Source organism: Lissotriton vulgaris, chromosome 7 (genome assembly GCF_964263255.1).
Source record: "Lissotriton vulgaris chromosome 7, aLisVul1.2, whole genome shotgun sequence".
Classification (NCBI taxonomy): Eukaryota; Metazoa; Chordata; class Amphibia; order Caudata; family Salamandridae; genus Lissotriton; species Lissotriton vulgaris.
The window spans coordinates 1,597,871,270-1,597,887,270 of NC_141695.1; the positions used below are offsets into that span (position 1 = coordinate 1,597,871,270).

Below are 16,001 nucleotides of genomic sequence, written 5' to 3' on the forward strand. Positions count from 1 at the left end.
CTGAGTGGGTCTATGCAGGAGTGCCTAAGTATGTCTGTGAGTGGGTGCATGAGTGGAATCTGTGCATGTATGAGGCTGAGTGGGTGTAGGAGTGTGAGTAGGTCTGTCTATCAATGTTTTTTTTATTTCTGCAATATTTACAGAAGCGTCATAACGTTACAAGGGGGGGCCTCGCTGAGAGCATCTTTGGCGAATAGCTCATTAGGAATACCGCCTTTCGAAGTGTTGTACACAAGGAGTACCACAACTTCCCTTATATTCCTCCCATTGGGTCAGGGTACCTCTACCTGACCCATTCTATCACTCTTTGTTTAATTTCACCCCCTGGGGACTGTATCCCGTTACATGAAATGGCAGCCACAACTTTCTACACAGGTTGCGGCCAGCCAATCACAGCATTCTTATTCACGTCACAAAGAATTTGTGAAGGCTTCATGGCGCTAGAAATACAAATTTGTTTCCAGTAATATTTCAAAATACTAAACTGATTTAACCAAATCACAAAGAGCTTTCTGGACCAGGAGCTACCTTTCTGCCAGGTTTGGTGCTATTCCATCCAGCGGGTCAGGCTATAGTAGTGTTCAAAATACCTATGGGCCTTAACACAAATGCACTTTTTTTTTTAAACACCCCCGCCTCCGTTTTCCTTAACCCCCGCTTGATGGATCACCCTGAAAGTTTCCATGCACAATAAGACCCAGTGGCACACTTTTGTTTTGCTAACTTCAATGAAGATTTATCAAACTGCGCCAAAGTTAGACTAATCAAACGCTTTTTCTATTGAAAATAGGTCCTAACTAGAACTACCTACTGGCCACTGCCAGTAGCATGTATAGGTATATATAGATGTATTCCAATCACTAGGTCCAATACATAAAGGTCTGCGTTCACATGTAGAATAACCATTATGGTCTACTAATATGTATGAGCAAATTTCCTCCTAGGGATAACATGTTGTGTTGGCAATTGCTCACAGATTTGAGGGTAAAGTAAAAGATGAGCTGTATAAATATTTTGCAAAGTTCTAAGATGAAGCTTAAGCTAGACTATGCCACCGAAGGACCCTGGTTGAACAGTCTACTTGAGCTCGGAGATTTGATGAAAGCTGATGTTCATAATGGTGTACTGACTTTCCCAGACTATGATTTCATTGCAAATAATAGAATTTGAACTGGTTTAGTGATTGCTGTATAAAGATAGAATCTAAAATACAGGGCTGTGAGACTATTTTGACTGTGTGGAAAAATGTAATCGATCGGATCTGTGGAGCAGTAAAATCTCAGCATGTTCAGGTGAGATGCTATTGGATTTCCACCTTTCCTCGTTGGCAATCAAAGCCACATCCTATTCTTTAGGCTGCATCTCGAAACTTCATGAAGTTTTTAACCATAGATTCTCCAGTGGCAGTAATTTTATGTAGTGTTCAATACTATCAGTTTGCAAAAAAATGGTATGGTCGCCAGATCGAGCCGTAATAAGATGCTCTTCGAACTGGTTCCTTCTTAGTGCTTGTTCAAATGATATACCGAACAAGTACAAACCCTGTTATCAGGTGTCCTTAAGTACACCTTACTTTTGAGATTACTATCTCTACTAAACCTCTCCGTTGATTTGCATAACCATGTTCCCAGTGTCAGTTTCCTACAAATCACAGATGTGATTTGTAGGAAACTGTGACACTGGCAACATTGTTATGCAAATCAACGGAGAGGTTTAGTAGGGATAGTAATCTCAAAAGTAAGGTGTACTTAAGGTCACCTCATAACAGGGCTTGTACTTGTTTGGTTTGATAACCCCCTCCCTGGCATAAAATTCAGGGGTACCTTCCTCCCTCTTTATTGTACAAATGATATACCAACACACTTCGGTCCCTCTCTGCAGTGCACTTCTGATGCTCTTCTTTTAGAAGGTATTGAAAGTTAAGGAGATAGGTCCCGGGACGTGGGGTAGGCTGGACCGTGTATAATTTTTAGAAAAACAAGTGCCACCCCCACCAATTTTCAGTGCTCTTTACTGCGAGCAAACAAATCAAGAAATGAATCACCGATTTGTTTGGTATATTTATTTTTACCTGTTGTTTAAGAAGTTCAACATATAAGCTTAAACGAGTTGTCCGAGGAAGACACTCAACATGTAACCAATACTAGACAAAAAAAGAATATTTATCACAAAATTCACAAACAATTTCAAACAAAGGGGAACACACAATTAGTGTAATACATATTTCATAGTGAATGGTCATTTAGCAACATTCATTTCATAGTGAATGATCATTAAACATTCATTAAATTGATCGGAACATTTGCTCATCCAAAAACAATATGTACTCAATGAAGGAGACACGTTCTAGGAAAACAATGGAAGAATGCAGACAAATTAATCAAATAGCCAGTGGAACCAAGAAAACAATTATGTATTCTCTGTGCATTCCTCCAATGATGCCGACGCGTTTCGAGACCGTGAGACAAGTTAACGGACTCTCATCAGGGCTCATTCAATCTGGATCTAAGAGTGTGTGTTAAAAAACAAAAAAGAGAGAGCGACATGTCACCATTGTGTTCAGTACCCGGGTGACTGCCCCCACTACCCCTCTAGGCCCTTTTAATACCTGAAAGTGGCTCCGGAGGCCTGATCTCGGGGATCTGTGTACACCAAAACTTGTAGCGGGACCTTGTTATCTGTAAGATAACATAGAACTTAAAATGCCGTCAGGCATTGCATATTCATTAAATACACACGCGGGAAGACCCGCGAAACATCAAGAAAGAAATCATCATATTCATACCTAGGACAGTACCGGGATTACTCCCTGCCCCTTTCTTATTTCAAATGTCCCGTCATTCCTTCTTTAGACCTGTGGAGTGCGAACCAAAGTAGCCGCATTAGGCTATTGTATCAACTCACAAATTAAGGTTGCGCAAACGATATTTACAAAAACAAAGATTTTGAAGCCGCCTACCTGGAGACTCAGCGTTTTGTCAGTGGTCTCAGGTAAATGGGCGTGCTGTTCGTTCTGGTGGAGGCAAGAGAGCGTAGCATTGTGTTAAAAGCCTGCCAGTGGTCATACTGTATGTATTTCGGGCGGGGTGAGTTTATAAATTTCAGATACTAAGTGCAAGTTTACCTTGGCTTCAGTTTCTGTGGATCTCAACCAAATGAATAATCCTTCGTGCGTAAAGGTGAAGCAGGTAGTGGCAGTTAATCCCATATATATGTCTGTAGCCTGTCAAACAAAGGCAGAAGACTCGTCAGTAAACGTCTCCGTTTGCGCATACAAAGCGTAACATTGAGTGTTGTGCGGAGCACTCACCAACTCAGTAGGCGCTCCGTTGTCAGTCTTTCAGGTTCGATTCCGAATCAGTACTGCCATGTTTGGGGCGGAGTTATAAACCTTTATTTAGCGCATAGAATTCTGGGACATGTAGTTTGAAAGAGGTAAACAGGATTAAAGCCTCGACACTTCAGACATGGTGTTTAATCCAGTTTGGGCACTGTTTAATCGCATAATTAAATACGCCTCCTTGCGCAGGAGGGTTTCCTCGATATCAACAAGACCTTTTTTAGTGGGCATTGTATACAACACAGTCCAGGAGAAATCAGTTTCTGTATGTGATTTGTCAATAAAGTGTTGGACCATTGGGGCACTGAGCACTTTATTTTTGATACGAGATCGATGCTGTGTTATCCTGGTGTTCACCTGCTGGTTGGTCTTCCCTATGTACAATTTGGGGCAACCGCAGGTGATGGCGTACACAACATTTTTGGTCCTGCAGTTGGAGAACCCTTTGTTGGTCCATTTTACCTGCTTATGTTGAAATTCAGAACCTTCTAGGCAGGACCCACAGGACACGCAATTACCACATTTGTGGTGCCCCTCAACTGGTTTGAGGCCCCATTTGGATAAGAGGTCTTGCTTGGGTTTGGATGTGGCAATGTCGGCACGTACCAAGTGTTGGCCGATACTTCTGTTTTTTCTGTAGGCAAAAATCGGCCTAGGGAAGGGACACTCCAGTTCTTCCAATAGGTGCCAATTCTTTAGGACCATTTGTCTGACGCGATGTGTGTCAGGACCAAAAGTTGTGACACAGACCATCTGTTCTAGTTCATTTTTTGTTTTATTCTGCAGTAAGCTTTCTCTTGGTGTATACCGAGCCCTTTTATATGAATGTTTGAGCATCTTTTTGGGGTACCCACGAGTAATCATTTCATCACAGAACTTTTCAGCGTGATGGTCAAAGTCCTCCAGACTTGAACAATTTCTCCGTATGCGGAGTAGTTGTCCGTATGGTAGGTTACTTTTCAAATTGCGCGGGTGGGCACTCCGGTGATGGAGGATGGTGTTTTTGTCCGTTTTTTTATTTTTTTATTTTTTTATTTTTTTTTTTTTTATTTTTTTTCCATCACCGGAGTGCCCACCCGCGCAATTTGAAAAGTAACCTACCATACGGACAACTACTCCGCATACGGAGAAATTGTTCAAGTCTGGAGGACTTTGACCATCACGCTGAAAAGTTCTGTGATGAAATGATTACTCGTGGGTACCCCAAAAAGATGCTCAAACATTCATATAAAAGGGCTCGGTATACACCAAGAGAAAGCTTACTGCAGAATAAAACAAAAAATGAACTAGAACAGATGGTCTGTGTCACAACTTTTGGTCCTGACACACATCGCGTCAGACAAATGGTCCTAAAGAATTGGCACCTATTGGAAGAACTGGAGTGTCCCTTCCCTAGGCCGATTTTTGCCTACAGAAAAAACAGAAGTATCGGCCAACACTTGGTACGTGCCGACATTGCCACATCCAAACCCAAGCAAGACCTCTTATCCAAATGGGGCCTCAAACCAGTTGAGGGGCACCACAAATGTGGTAATTGCGTGTCCTGTGGGTCCTGCCTAGAAGGTTCTGAATTTCAACATAAGCAGGTAAAATGGACCAACAAAGGGTTCTCCAACTGCAGGACCAAAAATGTTGTGTACGCCATCACCTGCGGTTGCCCCAAATTGTACATAGGGAAGACCAACCAGCAGGTGAACACCAGGATAACACAGCATCGATCTCGTATCAAAAATAAAGTGCTCAGTGCCCCAATGGTCCAACACTTTATTGACAAATCACATACAGAAACTGATTTCTCCTGGACTGTGTTGTATACAATGCCCACTAAAAAAGGTCTTGTTGATATCGAGGAAACCCTCCTGCGCAAGGAGGCGTATTTAATTATGCGATTTAACAGTGCCCAAACTGGATTAAACACCATGTCTGAAGTGTCGAGGCTTTAATCCTGTTTACCTCTTTCAAACTACATGTCCCAGAATTCTATGCGCTAAATAAAGGTTTATAACTCCGCCCCAAACATGGCAGTACTGATTCGGAATCGAACCTGAAAGACTGACAACGGAGCGCCTACTGAGTTGGTGAGTGCTCCGCACAACACTCAATGTTACGCTTTGTATGCGCAAACGGAGACGTTTACTGACGAGTCTTCCGCCTTTGTTTGACAGGCTACAGACATATATATGGGATTAACTGCCACTACCTGCTTCACCTTTACGCACGAAGGATTATTCATTTGGTTGAGATCCACAGAAACTGAAGCCAAGGTAAACTTGCACTTAGTATCTGAAATTTATAAACTCACCCCGCCCGAAATACATACAGTATGACCACTGGCAGGCTTTTAACACAATGCTACGCTCTCTTGCCTCCACCAGAACGAACAGCACGCCCATTTACCTGAGACCACTGACAAAACGCTGAGTCTCCAGGTAGGCGGCTTCAAAATCTTTGTTTTTGTAAATATCGTTTGCGCAACCTTAATTTGTGAGTTGATACAATAGCCTAATGCGGCTACTTTGGTTCGCACTCCACAGGTCTAAAGAAGGAATGACGGGACATTTGAAATAAGAAAGGGGCAGGGAGTAATCCCGGTACTGTCCTAGGTATGAATATGATGATTTCTTTCTTGATGTTTCGCGGGTCTTCCCGCGTGTGTATTTAATGAATATGCAATGCCTGACGGCATTTTAAGTTCTATGTTATCTTACAGATAACAAGGTCCCGCTACAAGTTTTGGTGTACACAGATCCCCGAGATCAGGCCTCCGGAGCCACTTTCAGGTATTAAAAGGGCCTAGAGGGGTAGTGGGGGCAGTCACCCGGGTACTGAACACAATGGTGACATGCCGCTCTCTCTTTTTTGTTTTTTAACACACACTCTTAGATCCAGATTGAATGAGCCCTGATGAGAGTCCGTTAACTTGTCTCACGGTCTCGAAACGCGTCGGCATCATTGGAGGAATGCACAGAGAATACATAATTGTTTTCTTGGTTCCACTGGCTATTTGATTAATTTGTCTGCATTCTTCCATTGTTTTCCTAGAACGTGTCTCCTTCATTGAGTACATATTGTTTTTGGATGAGCAAATGTTCCGATCAATTTAATGAATGTTTAATGATCATTCACTATGAAATGAATGTTGCTAAATGACCATTCACTATGAAATATGTATTACACTAATTGTGTGTTCCCCTTTGTTTGAAATTGTTTTCGTGAATTTTGTGATAAATATTCTTTTTTTGTCTAGTATTGGTTACATGTTGAGTGTCTTCCTCGGACAACTCGTTTAAGCTTATATGTTGAACTTCTTAAACAACAGGTAAAAATAAATATACCAAACAAATCGGTGATTCATTTCTTGATTTGTTTGCTCGCAGTAAAGAGCACTGAAAATTGGTGGGGGTGGCACTTCTTTTAGAAGGGGCACCAGGCATAGCAGAAAGGAGGACTTTCATCTCATGACAAAATCACAGCGGATCCTTGGATTGTTCCTTCAAGTTTGGTTATTAATAGGAAGATGTGTGTCTCTTTTTAAGTACCTTTTTTCTATTACGATTGCTAGTGATTAACTTGTACAATAAAGAGTAAAATCAATCCAAACAAATTTCAATAGAATAAGTTAATCATACTGTTAAAGCACTTGTATGGTTAAAACATAATGTAATATAATTCAGGGGGTATTTCTGTTTCAAAAGTGCATTTTTTATAATCATTCCTGCCAGCACTATAAATTTAATTACGAATCCAATTGTCTTTTTTGTTGCCTGCTTTGAAACACGGCAGGGTTGCTTCTGAAAGTGTTTTGACGTTCTTGAGAAATGTGGCGTGCAGGTAGCTCCTGCGTTGCTTTAGAAGTTAGGGGACAGAGGATGTTACATTATTTTGTTATTGCAGCGGAATAAATTAGGTAATTTTGTCTATAGTCTTGCTTATTGACCTAGTTCCCTCTACCCGAATCAGTGGGATACCTAGTCTGAACCTTAAGATTTTGTTTGTGTGTGAATAGGGTAGTCCTGATAAGCATGTATTTTCCTTTTTGTGTGTAAAGACCGTTTGAAATGTTACATTTTTGTAATTAGTTGATTTTGTTTGGTCTAACACAAACGGAGTGGCCAGAACAGTTCTATTAATTATGAATGTTTGCTCAAATCTATCACTTTTCGTTAATGTTAACAATCTACTCTTTGGAACCAAGCTTTCTGGCTGCCATTTTTGGTGGGGTAGGAGTCGGGGGGGGGGAGGGTGAAACAATTCCTTCCGAATTGTCAACAAACAAAATCTAGACAAAAGAAAGGGATGCTGCCTTGACATTGACTGAACAGTTAATAAAATGTGTTTTCAACTGGGGCTTTTAAGGATAACTACTGTTTTCACTTAAGCAAAGGATTCAAATTGTCAATTTATTTGTTTATTCTAGATTGAACTATTGCAACTCGGTGTATATAGAACTTCCAATCAAATCCATCAAAATATCTCAGCCAGACTCCTATTAAACATCTTCAAATTAAATTAATCTTTCGAGTACAGGCTTAACTCCATTGGCTACCAGTTCGGCAAAAGGATCCATTTCATACCTTTTGTGCTTAGTTCATAAAGTCCAGTATAGTGAAAACCATAGCCCTCTACAGTTGGATCCGCAGAGTACAAAGGGACCATCCATCTGAGATCAAAACGGGCGCCTCTAGTACCCACATTTTGCAGCAGATCTTTCTCAGTAGTTGCTGCAAAACAATGGAATGACCTTCCATCTCCAATTTAAACCAACAACTCCCCAGCACCCCCATCCCCCACAAGCACCAAGGTACCTGCAGATGTTTGTTTGCACCTTATAAAAACCTTAAATAAAAAAAATAAGAATGTGGTCATAGAAGGTAATTTGTAAATTAAAACTGGAAATGTTTGCAGGTTGTGAGGGGCTTGGTTGGACCCAGAATTATTTTAGTTTAGGTTTTACTTTTTTTTTTTTTTTAATCTTCATTGGTGCCTATGTAATCACACACATGTACGGGTGTTGGGGTTATGTATGGCGGTCAAGGAAGGTAGGGCCATTTTTAGACAACAATGATGTGTGGAGGTCTTTCAGTTGGATTTGTTTTCAAGAATGTTTCTGGTTTTGACATGCTTTATTCTTTCAAAGCTGTGGCTTCAGAACGGATCAGGGCTATATGTTTGGTTGTGGTAGCTGTATTCGTTGGCCAAATTACACCACCTCCATAATTCCTAGAGAAATGCACGATTGCTCCACGTGCACCCGAGCTCTTAACGGACTAGCTCTTAATGGACTAGCACTGTGCATGTTCCTTGTTAAATCGCTGTGAAACTCCACTCCAAGATAGGTGTATTGTTTAACCTGATTAACTCCTGATTTTCTGTGAGCCAATCGATTTATTGCATCCAGAAAATATTTGTCTTTTTATGGTTTATATAGAGGTTAACTTACTGTAGCTTTAGTGGCAGGTCAATTGTCTCTGTAGCCCAAGCTTTGTGATGGGTAGAATCACTGTCCTCAGTGTATACCAAATGTATAATGATGCTTCCTTGCTCCACCCAGAAAACGGTGGTCCAAGCACGTGTGACCTCGAGAATAGACTATGGCAACATTCTCGATCTAGGGGCCAGCAAAGATACAGTGCGGAAGCTACAGGTAGTGCAAAACGCGGCAGCAAGATTATTATGCAGAATTCCTAAATTTACCTCCACCACCAGCTACTTACGCGATCTCCATTGGTTGAAAGTGGAAAGTCGAGTTAAGTTTAAAGCGTTGAGCCTTTGATTTAAGATCAAATCCGGCACTGCTCCTCTGTACCTGCAGGCCCTGGCCCAACCTTATCCTTCATGGCAACTGCGTTCCACCACTCAGGGAACATTTTTGGTTCCCAAGATCAGACTCAAGCGGGTGGGAGGCTGCTCCTTTGCTTGTCTCGGTCCCACCTTGTGGAATACTTTGCCTGCATCTCTTCGCCTGAAACAAATTTTGCAAGTTTTTGCAAGAATTTAAAAACATGGCTATTTAACCAATAATTCCATGCTCTGGCTGGCGCTGGGAAACCCTTTTCGGGTAGCTATGCGCCTTATAAAAGCAAGTTAACATGAACATATAACCTGACTTGCACCCGGGTTTTGGAGAGTCTTCGTTATAGTAGTAAAGATTCTTGTTAGTACACTATCCATAGGGTAAAGCGGAGTGCCAAAACGTACTCTTGTTTGAATAAGTTTCCTGACGAAAGTCTTGATGTTAAACCATGGCCCTCAAAGTTGTCATTGCACCCAGGTGTTACTGTGATGTAACCTCAATAGGAATAATACATTTTGATGCAATCCCCTGGTCCAAAGTCTGTTGCAGTCTAGCTTATAAAAAGCTGTCGAGTAATATATAAAATGCAAAAGGTTTTTTGTGATTATTGCTTTATTTACCAAAATCGATGTTGCTCATTTATTAGCCTATGTGGAACACTGTTGTCTGCACCCTATTAGTTGAAATGTAATCGGTGTCTCCATTGTCCATTGGTTTAAATGGTTTAAACGGTGTTTAGTGAAGATCTTTACTTATTATTCTAGCAGCCGCATTGGACAAAAGTTGTTTGGATGGTTTCTGGGAATGCATTTGTATGCGTTTGTATATGCGTTTGATGATAGATCCTTTCCATAGGAAGGAAATGGACTGCTATTACATGTTTAACGCCTTGTTAAATTGAGGTGTCCATTGTGCACTATTTGGTGGGGTCCATTTTTATTTGTAGGTCCGGGGTTAGCCAAGACCTTTTTGATTTTACTAAATGATGTATAATATACTTACACGTGGAGCAGTGTGGCTCACTGGTTAGAGGAGGCATACCCTGAAGCAGAGGTCAGACCCGGGACCAGGGTTCGATTCCCGGCGCGGCAGGGTCTGAGCCCAAAGGTCCACGGACTTGATAATTCTCACTTCGGTGCCTACTTGAATCACAGGTTCACACTCTGCAATTCTGGGCAATAGCTTGCTTAATCTCCACTACGGCCCCCCGCGGCGGGATGCCTGGCTTTCACCTTGGGGATGCCCAGTACGGGTTATCTCGCAGGTAAAAAGCCAGGACGGGTTCCCAATGCAAGCACCTAGATGCCCACTGGTAAGTCGAGCGCTATATAAGAACACACATACATACAAACATGCATACATAGGGGCTTTCAGCCACTTCTCTTCATCCATTGGCATTGTTGTATAGTTATTTTGCTTCTGCCCACTACAGTATTCAGCATGGAGCAATGGGTCAGCCTATTTAGGCCACAAGTGAACTTCACTTTGAGCGACTTCATTTTACACTCTCACAAGGAGCACATACAGTTGCACACGAGCTAGTCCCCATTAGTGCCAGTGTTTTTCTTTTAACTTTATAATTACTTTACTGCCATCGTGTATTCTGAGCCTGATATGGTAGCCTCAAACCTGTAACTTAGTACATCCTGCCAGTGTTTCCTCTAATGACCGTATTGTACTGCAAGATCACTATTCGTTTTTTCCCTAGCATTGAGAATCGCAATTTGTATTGAGCCGGCGCAAAATGCAGCGACCTCGCCATAAAGACGTTGAGTAGCACACTGCTTAAATATTTGTAAAGGGGGGTACCTGGTACCCTAGTGCAAGTTAGCACAGGACCAGGGCTATAGCTCCACCTCGGTGGATTTAGACGTTACAGCCCAGGGTGTGTGGAAATGGAAGATGTGTACATGTCCTTATTGAATTTTGCTTCTTGTCCACCCCCACCCTGCCTGTTGCAGAGCCATTCACTCCCACGTGACGATTCATTATGTGAAGATCTGGTGCACTAATAAGTGTTTAAGTACTATTCTAATTGTGGATTGATGGATCACACCAGCGTTGAGTGCTAACTTTCGAGCTTTCAGCTTCAGGCTTAATGGTGGCTTTTTGCAGGTTTTCTGTCAATTGGGCCACATTCGTGTTCGCCTTTGAATTGCATCTGACATCTGAAGTGCTTTGTCTGTGTGACTGGCAGGCTGATTGCAGAGCAGGATAACCTTTGATACAAACTGACTATTCAAATGCTTAGTTGAGAGTGCGCGTTCTGTTTCTTACCCCTCCGCCTTCTCCCACTCTCTATATGCCTTTTCTTTCCAGAGCTCGACCCAGACTTTGAGTTTGTGCCACTGCTGACGTCATCAAAGACAGAAAAGAGAAACACTTCAGTGCATCGGCACAAGGACAAGTTTTCCTCACACCGCAGATCCAGGTCCTTGGAAAGCGGATTTCAAAGCAAGGATCTTGTGAGTACCTCCACACGCTCTACCTACATCATTTCGCTTGCACTCCACAGTACAGAGCCCATGGGAGTACTGGATCCACTGGGAACTAGTACTAATGTCTGATTAAAGGCCAATTACCAATTGTAAGGCCTAGAATGGTGATACAATGCAGGTCTAGGACTTACTGGGACCTACCCTTTATTTCTTCCACTGAATTATATGCCTGTTTCCACTCATAGGTTGTTAAATGATAAAACTTTTCTCTAGACCAGATTCTTGTGGCATACAGGCTCTCAAACTGCTTCACCCCTTTCATCTTATTTAACCATTGATCAAAGGTTGACTCCTAAGTGAATTTACATTTTTGTAGGATTGGCTATCAACAATGTGATTAACACAAATTGGTCTTGCCATACTTTAATATGCCTACATTTTGGGATCATTCCAAACCGGGTCCCGTAGTGGTCTAGCCGTAGAGCCACATGACGCTATTAACTATTAAATTGAAATATGTGATCCCAAAAGTGATAGAGAAGCGGACACGTGAAACATTAATGCAGCTGTACGCCCTTAACATTACCACTCTAAAACATACTGCTGAGCAGGTAGGACACATCTTTTGGATTTGGTTCCAAGTGCCGATATCCACTTTGAGGGGGGAAAAAGGACCTTCTTTTTTAATTAGCTCCTCTAATGGCTTTCAGCCAATTGGTTATACTATGCCTAGGAGTGGCAATCAATTCTACAATTTGTGGAGGCTGCAACTTTGGCTGGTAACAACGTTCTAGATAATACCAAATTCCTATTCCTTTAAGACTGGTTACAAAATAGACTTTACATATATTCTCAGCTAGCTTACCCAATACCAGTCTGATTCCTCGAAAGAAAATGACAAATTTGTAGGCAAGTAAACACCAAAGTAAGAGTGACTTTGGGATGACAACAGCCATCGCGAGCATTACGTCCGTAGTGCTGTGCACGTCCGTTAGCCGATGCGGCCCCGTCCACTCAATGGAACGCCCGCAAAGTGGCGGAATTGCAGCCGCGGTTAAGGTGTTAACTAGCTGTTCTCTTTACCCTGCCACAGATAATTACATATCATTTGGTTGACTTCCTAGAAAAATGATTGATGGACTTTAATAATATTTGAAAAGATAAATACAAAGTGAGTGACTTATTTAATTAATGCTGTACTACGAATAATAGTAGGGGGCCGAAGAATGCCATTGACTAAGTAACCCATGAACTTTAATCCGAGTGGTGGTATAAATTAAACAAAGCAGATGGTATAAATTAAACAAAGCAGATCTGCAAATATAGTTGTGACTCATGTCCCCAGATATCTAATTGCACAAGTATGGGAATAATGAGCCCACATTTCACAAGGACCGAAGGAGAGATACTTAATAACAGGCTTTTAGACCTGAAATCGTTGATTTTTTGCACCCGCCGATGCACACATACTCTTTAATTCTACCAAACTAATTTTGGATAATTTGTTCTTCAGCAGCCAGATACAGTATCATATCATCAGCTAGAACTTTATATTTTGCTGTACTTTGACTGAAGCCACTCTATGAACATCTTGCCTTAATGCAGAGACCATAGGGTCAATTAATAGAGCGAACAGGACGCTGACATAGTGTACCCCTGCCTCTTCCCAGTCTTGATTGTAATATACCTTACTGCCTTAGAGTTAATCACAATTTTGGTGTCCACTTTCTCTTATCTGGGCAAATCACTTCATCTCCCCTTGCCTAACAAAATCAATGTGTCCATCTGTAACACAACTGGTACTCATGTAAAGCGCTCTGATACCTTCGGGCCTAGTGTGTGGTATATAAAACTTCCCCAAAAAAACATTTATAAACAGGAATTGGTTCTCAAGGGAACCCTTCCCCTTTGTGAATGGTTGTAAAACATTCTTGAAGAGCAGGCAAGTGTCCCAATAGAACTTTTGATTTTTAGGTCTTGCCTATGCAGCGCGCAAGCGCGAAAGACAAACATAATATCGTCAAGAGTCTGAGTTCATGCCACAAGCAGGTCATGAATCAGGTGAGGGATTATTATACCAGTTTTTACTGAACAATCGAAGGGGCAAACAGCCTGTTCTAAATCTAATGAACAAGCTTTTGGCCTAAGGTGGTTGTCTATTGTCCATGTAACTTTCAAAAATAGAAGTAGGTTTAAATGTCAGGAACTGCTCGCTAAGATGGCCCGTAGTGCCCCTGTTTTTTCATTTTTTGCCACACTAGTGACCAGCAGGTTGATTTTAAGGCTTGCTTATCCACCTTGTACAGTAGTTTGGGCGAGTCCCACACTTTGTTCAAACACCGTTTTTAGGTCAGGCCTAGGGCAGTGCGCATGCACTGCTCTATGGGAGACTTCTTGTGAGCACTCCAAACGTCTCTGTGGCTAGGACTTCCCCACGCATTAGGTTGGTTGTTGCCTGTGTCATTTATTTTTCGTAGCCTGCAAGTGGCTAAAGGCGGGGGCATGTCTCACCACTTCAGCAAATGTTCACTCTCACACCGTTTTGCTTGGGGGAGCGAGCAGCAGTGCGCAGGCTGGCAGCTGCATTCCTGACATTCCTTAGTGTGCGCGCACCACTCGCGGTGTTCTAGTTTAGGCGTGTAGACAAATGTGACCTGCTGCGTCCAAAGTGAGGGCTGTGCTCGCTTTGAGCTTGAGCTTATTTGAGCTTATATAGCGCACAGCTACCCACAAAGGGTTTCCCGGCGCTTGCTTAGGGAACCCGTCCTGGTATTCCCCTGTGAGAACCCCGGCAGGGTATCCACAAGGTGAAAGCCAGGCATCCCGCCGCGAGGGGCCGTTATGGAGATTAAGCAAGCTATTGCCCAGAGTCGCAGAGTGTGAACACGTGAGTCGAGAAGGCACCGGAGCGAGAATTATCGAGTCCATGGAATTTTTGAGCCCAAGACCCGCCGAGGCGGGGAATTGAACCCTGGTCCAGGGCCGATCTCAGCTTCCGGGTCTGCCACCTCTAACCCCTGAGCCACACTTCTCGCTGCCTCCAAGTCCCATGAATGAGGCGGGCTGGGGGCTCCTTGCCAGCTGGCACTGGTCGGCCTGTAGGCGGCGCTGTTGCTGTGGGATCCGCTGGTCTTCCGCTCCACTCTCGACATGCCCTATTCCAAAAGACATATGGCCAAGAGCGCCCCAGAGAAGTCTGAAAACTCATACATATGTATACACAATATGTATGGGGATAATTGAATTGGGAGAAAAAAGGCTGTAAAATCAGAACTTAATTATCCCAGTTATTTACGTCCTATTCTTTCATTCCCCGTTTCTGTTTTTCTTTCTCTTCTCAGATTCATTCTCTCTCACATAGATTGCCATTTTGCGCTCTGGTTTTTTGCCTGTTACTTGTTTCTCTACCTCTGCACTCCATTCTTCTCCATCGCTTCTTCCCTCCCTCGTTTCATCGTCTCCACAGCCTCTTCTTTCCCGTGCAGTTTCTCTCATCACTCCATATCGCCTCCAGTTCCTGATGTATCTCTTCCCTCCCCCACTTAAACTAATCTTCTCCCTTCCCACACTCTGCCTCTCCCTCTTATTTTCCGACATCTCTCCACTCTGCTTTTCAACATTCTTCTTTCTTAGTACCTTCCTTCTCTCCCATGACTGCATTTAAGCCGTTCTCGCCGCTCTTCCTTAGTTTGCTTCCACGCTCCCTAATCCTTGAACTTACTTACTCTGTTTCTCAATGCCTCTTTTGCCCCTCCACTTTTTTATTACACCTTCATCTTACTTCTCCCACTGCTTTGATCCTTATCTTCCTGCTTCACTTAACTTTCTTGCTTCTCTCCGCTCCCTGCCCCTCACACCTTCTTCCCTCTTCACCACTATACTTCACCCTTTGCTTTTTAGCCTCCTTATCCCACTCCCTCCTTTCATACAAGACTTCCCCCCCCCCCCTTTCCTACTTGGCCCCTTTTTATTTTCCAGCATTTTCTTTGTTTTGTTAAGTTTTGTTTTTTTGTCTGCTTCAATTCCTTCCCTCACTTTTCGCCCACTTCCCCTCCCTCCGCCTCATGTGTAATCCTTCTCCCTCTCTCTGGCCATTCCTCACTCCCTCTTACGTCCTGCCTCACACGGAGCTCTGGGTTCTGACTGACTCCCACGTCACTGGCCTCACACTCTGAAGGGGAGTCTCACTGAGCCCCATCAGAATGTTGCCATATGACCACCTATACCCCTAACTTCCCTCTAAGTAAGCAGATAGCTTGTCACAACTTTGCCCTCATAGAATGCCCCATGATGCCCCGCGGCACTAGTTTAAGGGTGCCATCTGCAATCAGCAGTGTAGTTGGAAACTTACTCTGGGCATCACCAGAGAACATGCTTTTGGAATTTTGAGTAGAAGAGTAATTATTAATATTGAGATAACAGTACATAG

General features: G+C 42.8%; 1 protein-coding gene across 1 annotated transcript in view; it reads left to right on the top strand.

Annotated features, from left to right (window-relative positions):
- LOC147706071 (protein spire homolog 1-like) overlaps positions 1–16,001 on the top strand; it is a 206,141-nt gene that overhangs the window by 155,110 nt on the left and 35,030 nt on the right. The window contains exon 11 of the mRNA XM_086929021.1: positions 11,454–11,599. Coding sequence (XP_086785147.1) covers positions 11,454–11,599 — 146 coding nt within the window. The remainder of the gene's footprint in view (positions 1–11,453; positions 11,600–16,001) is intronic.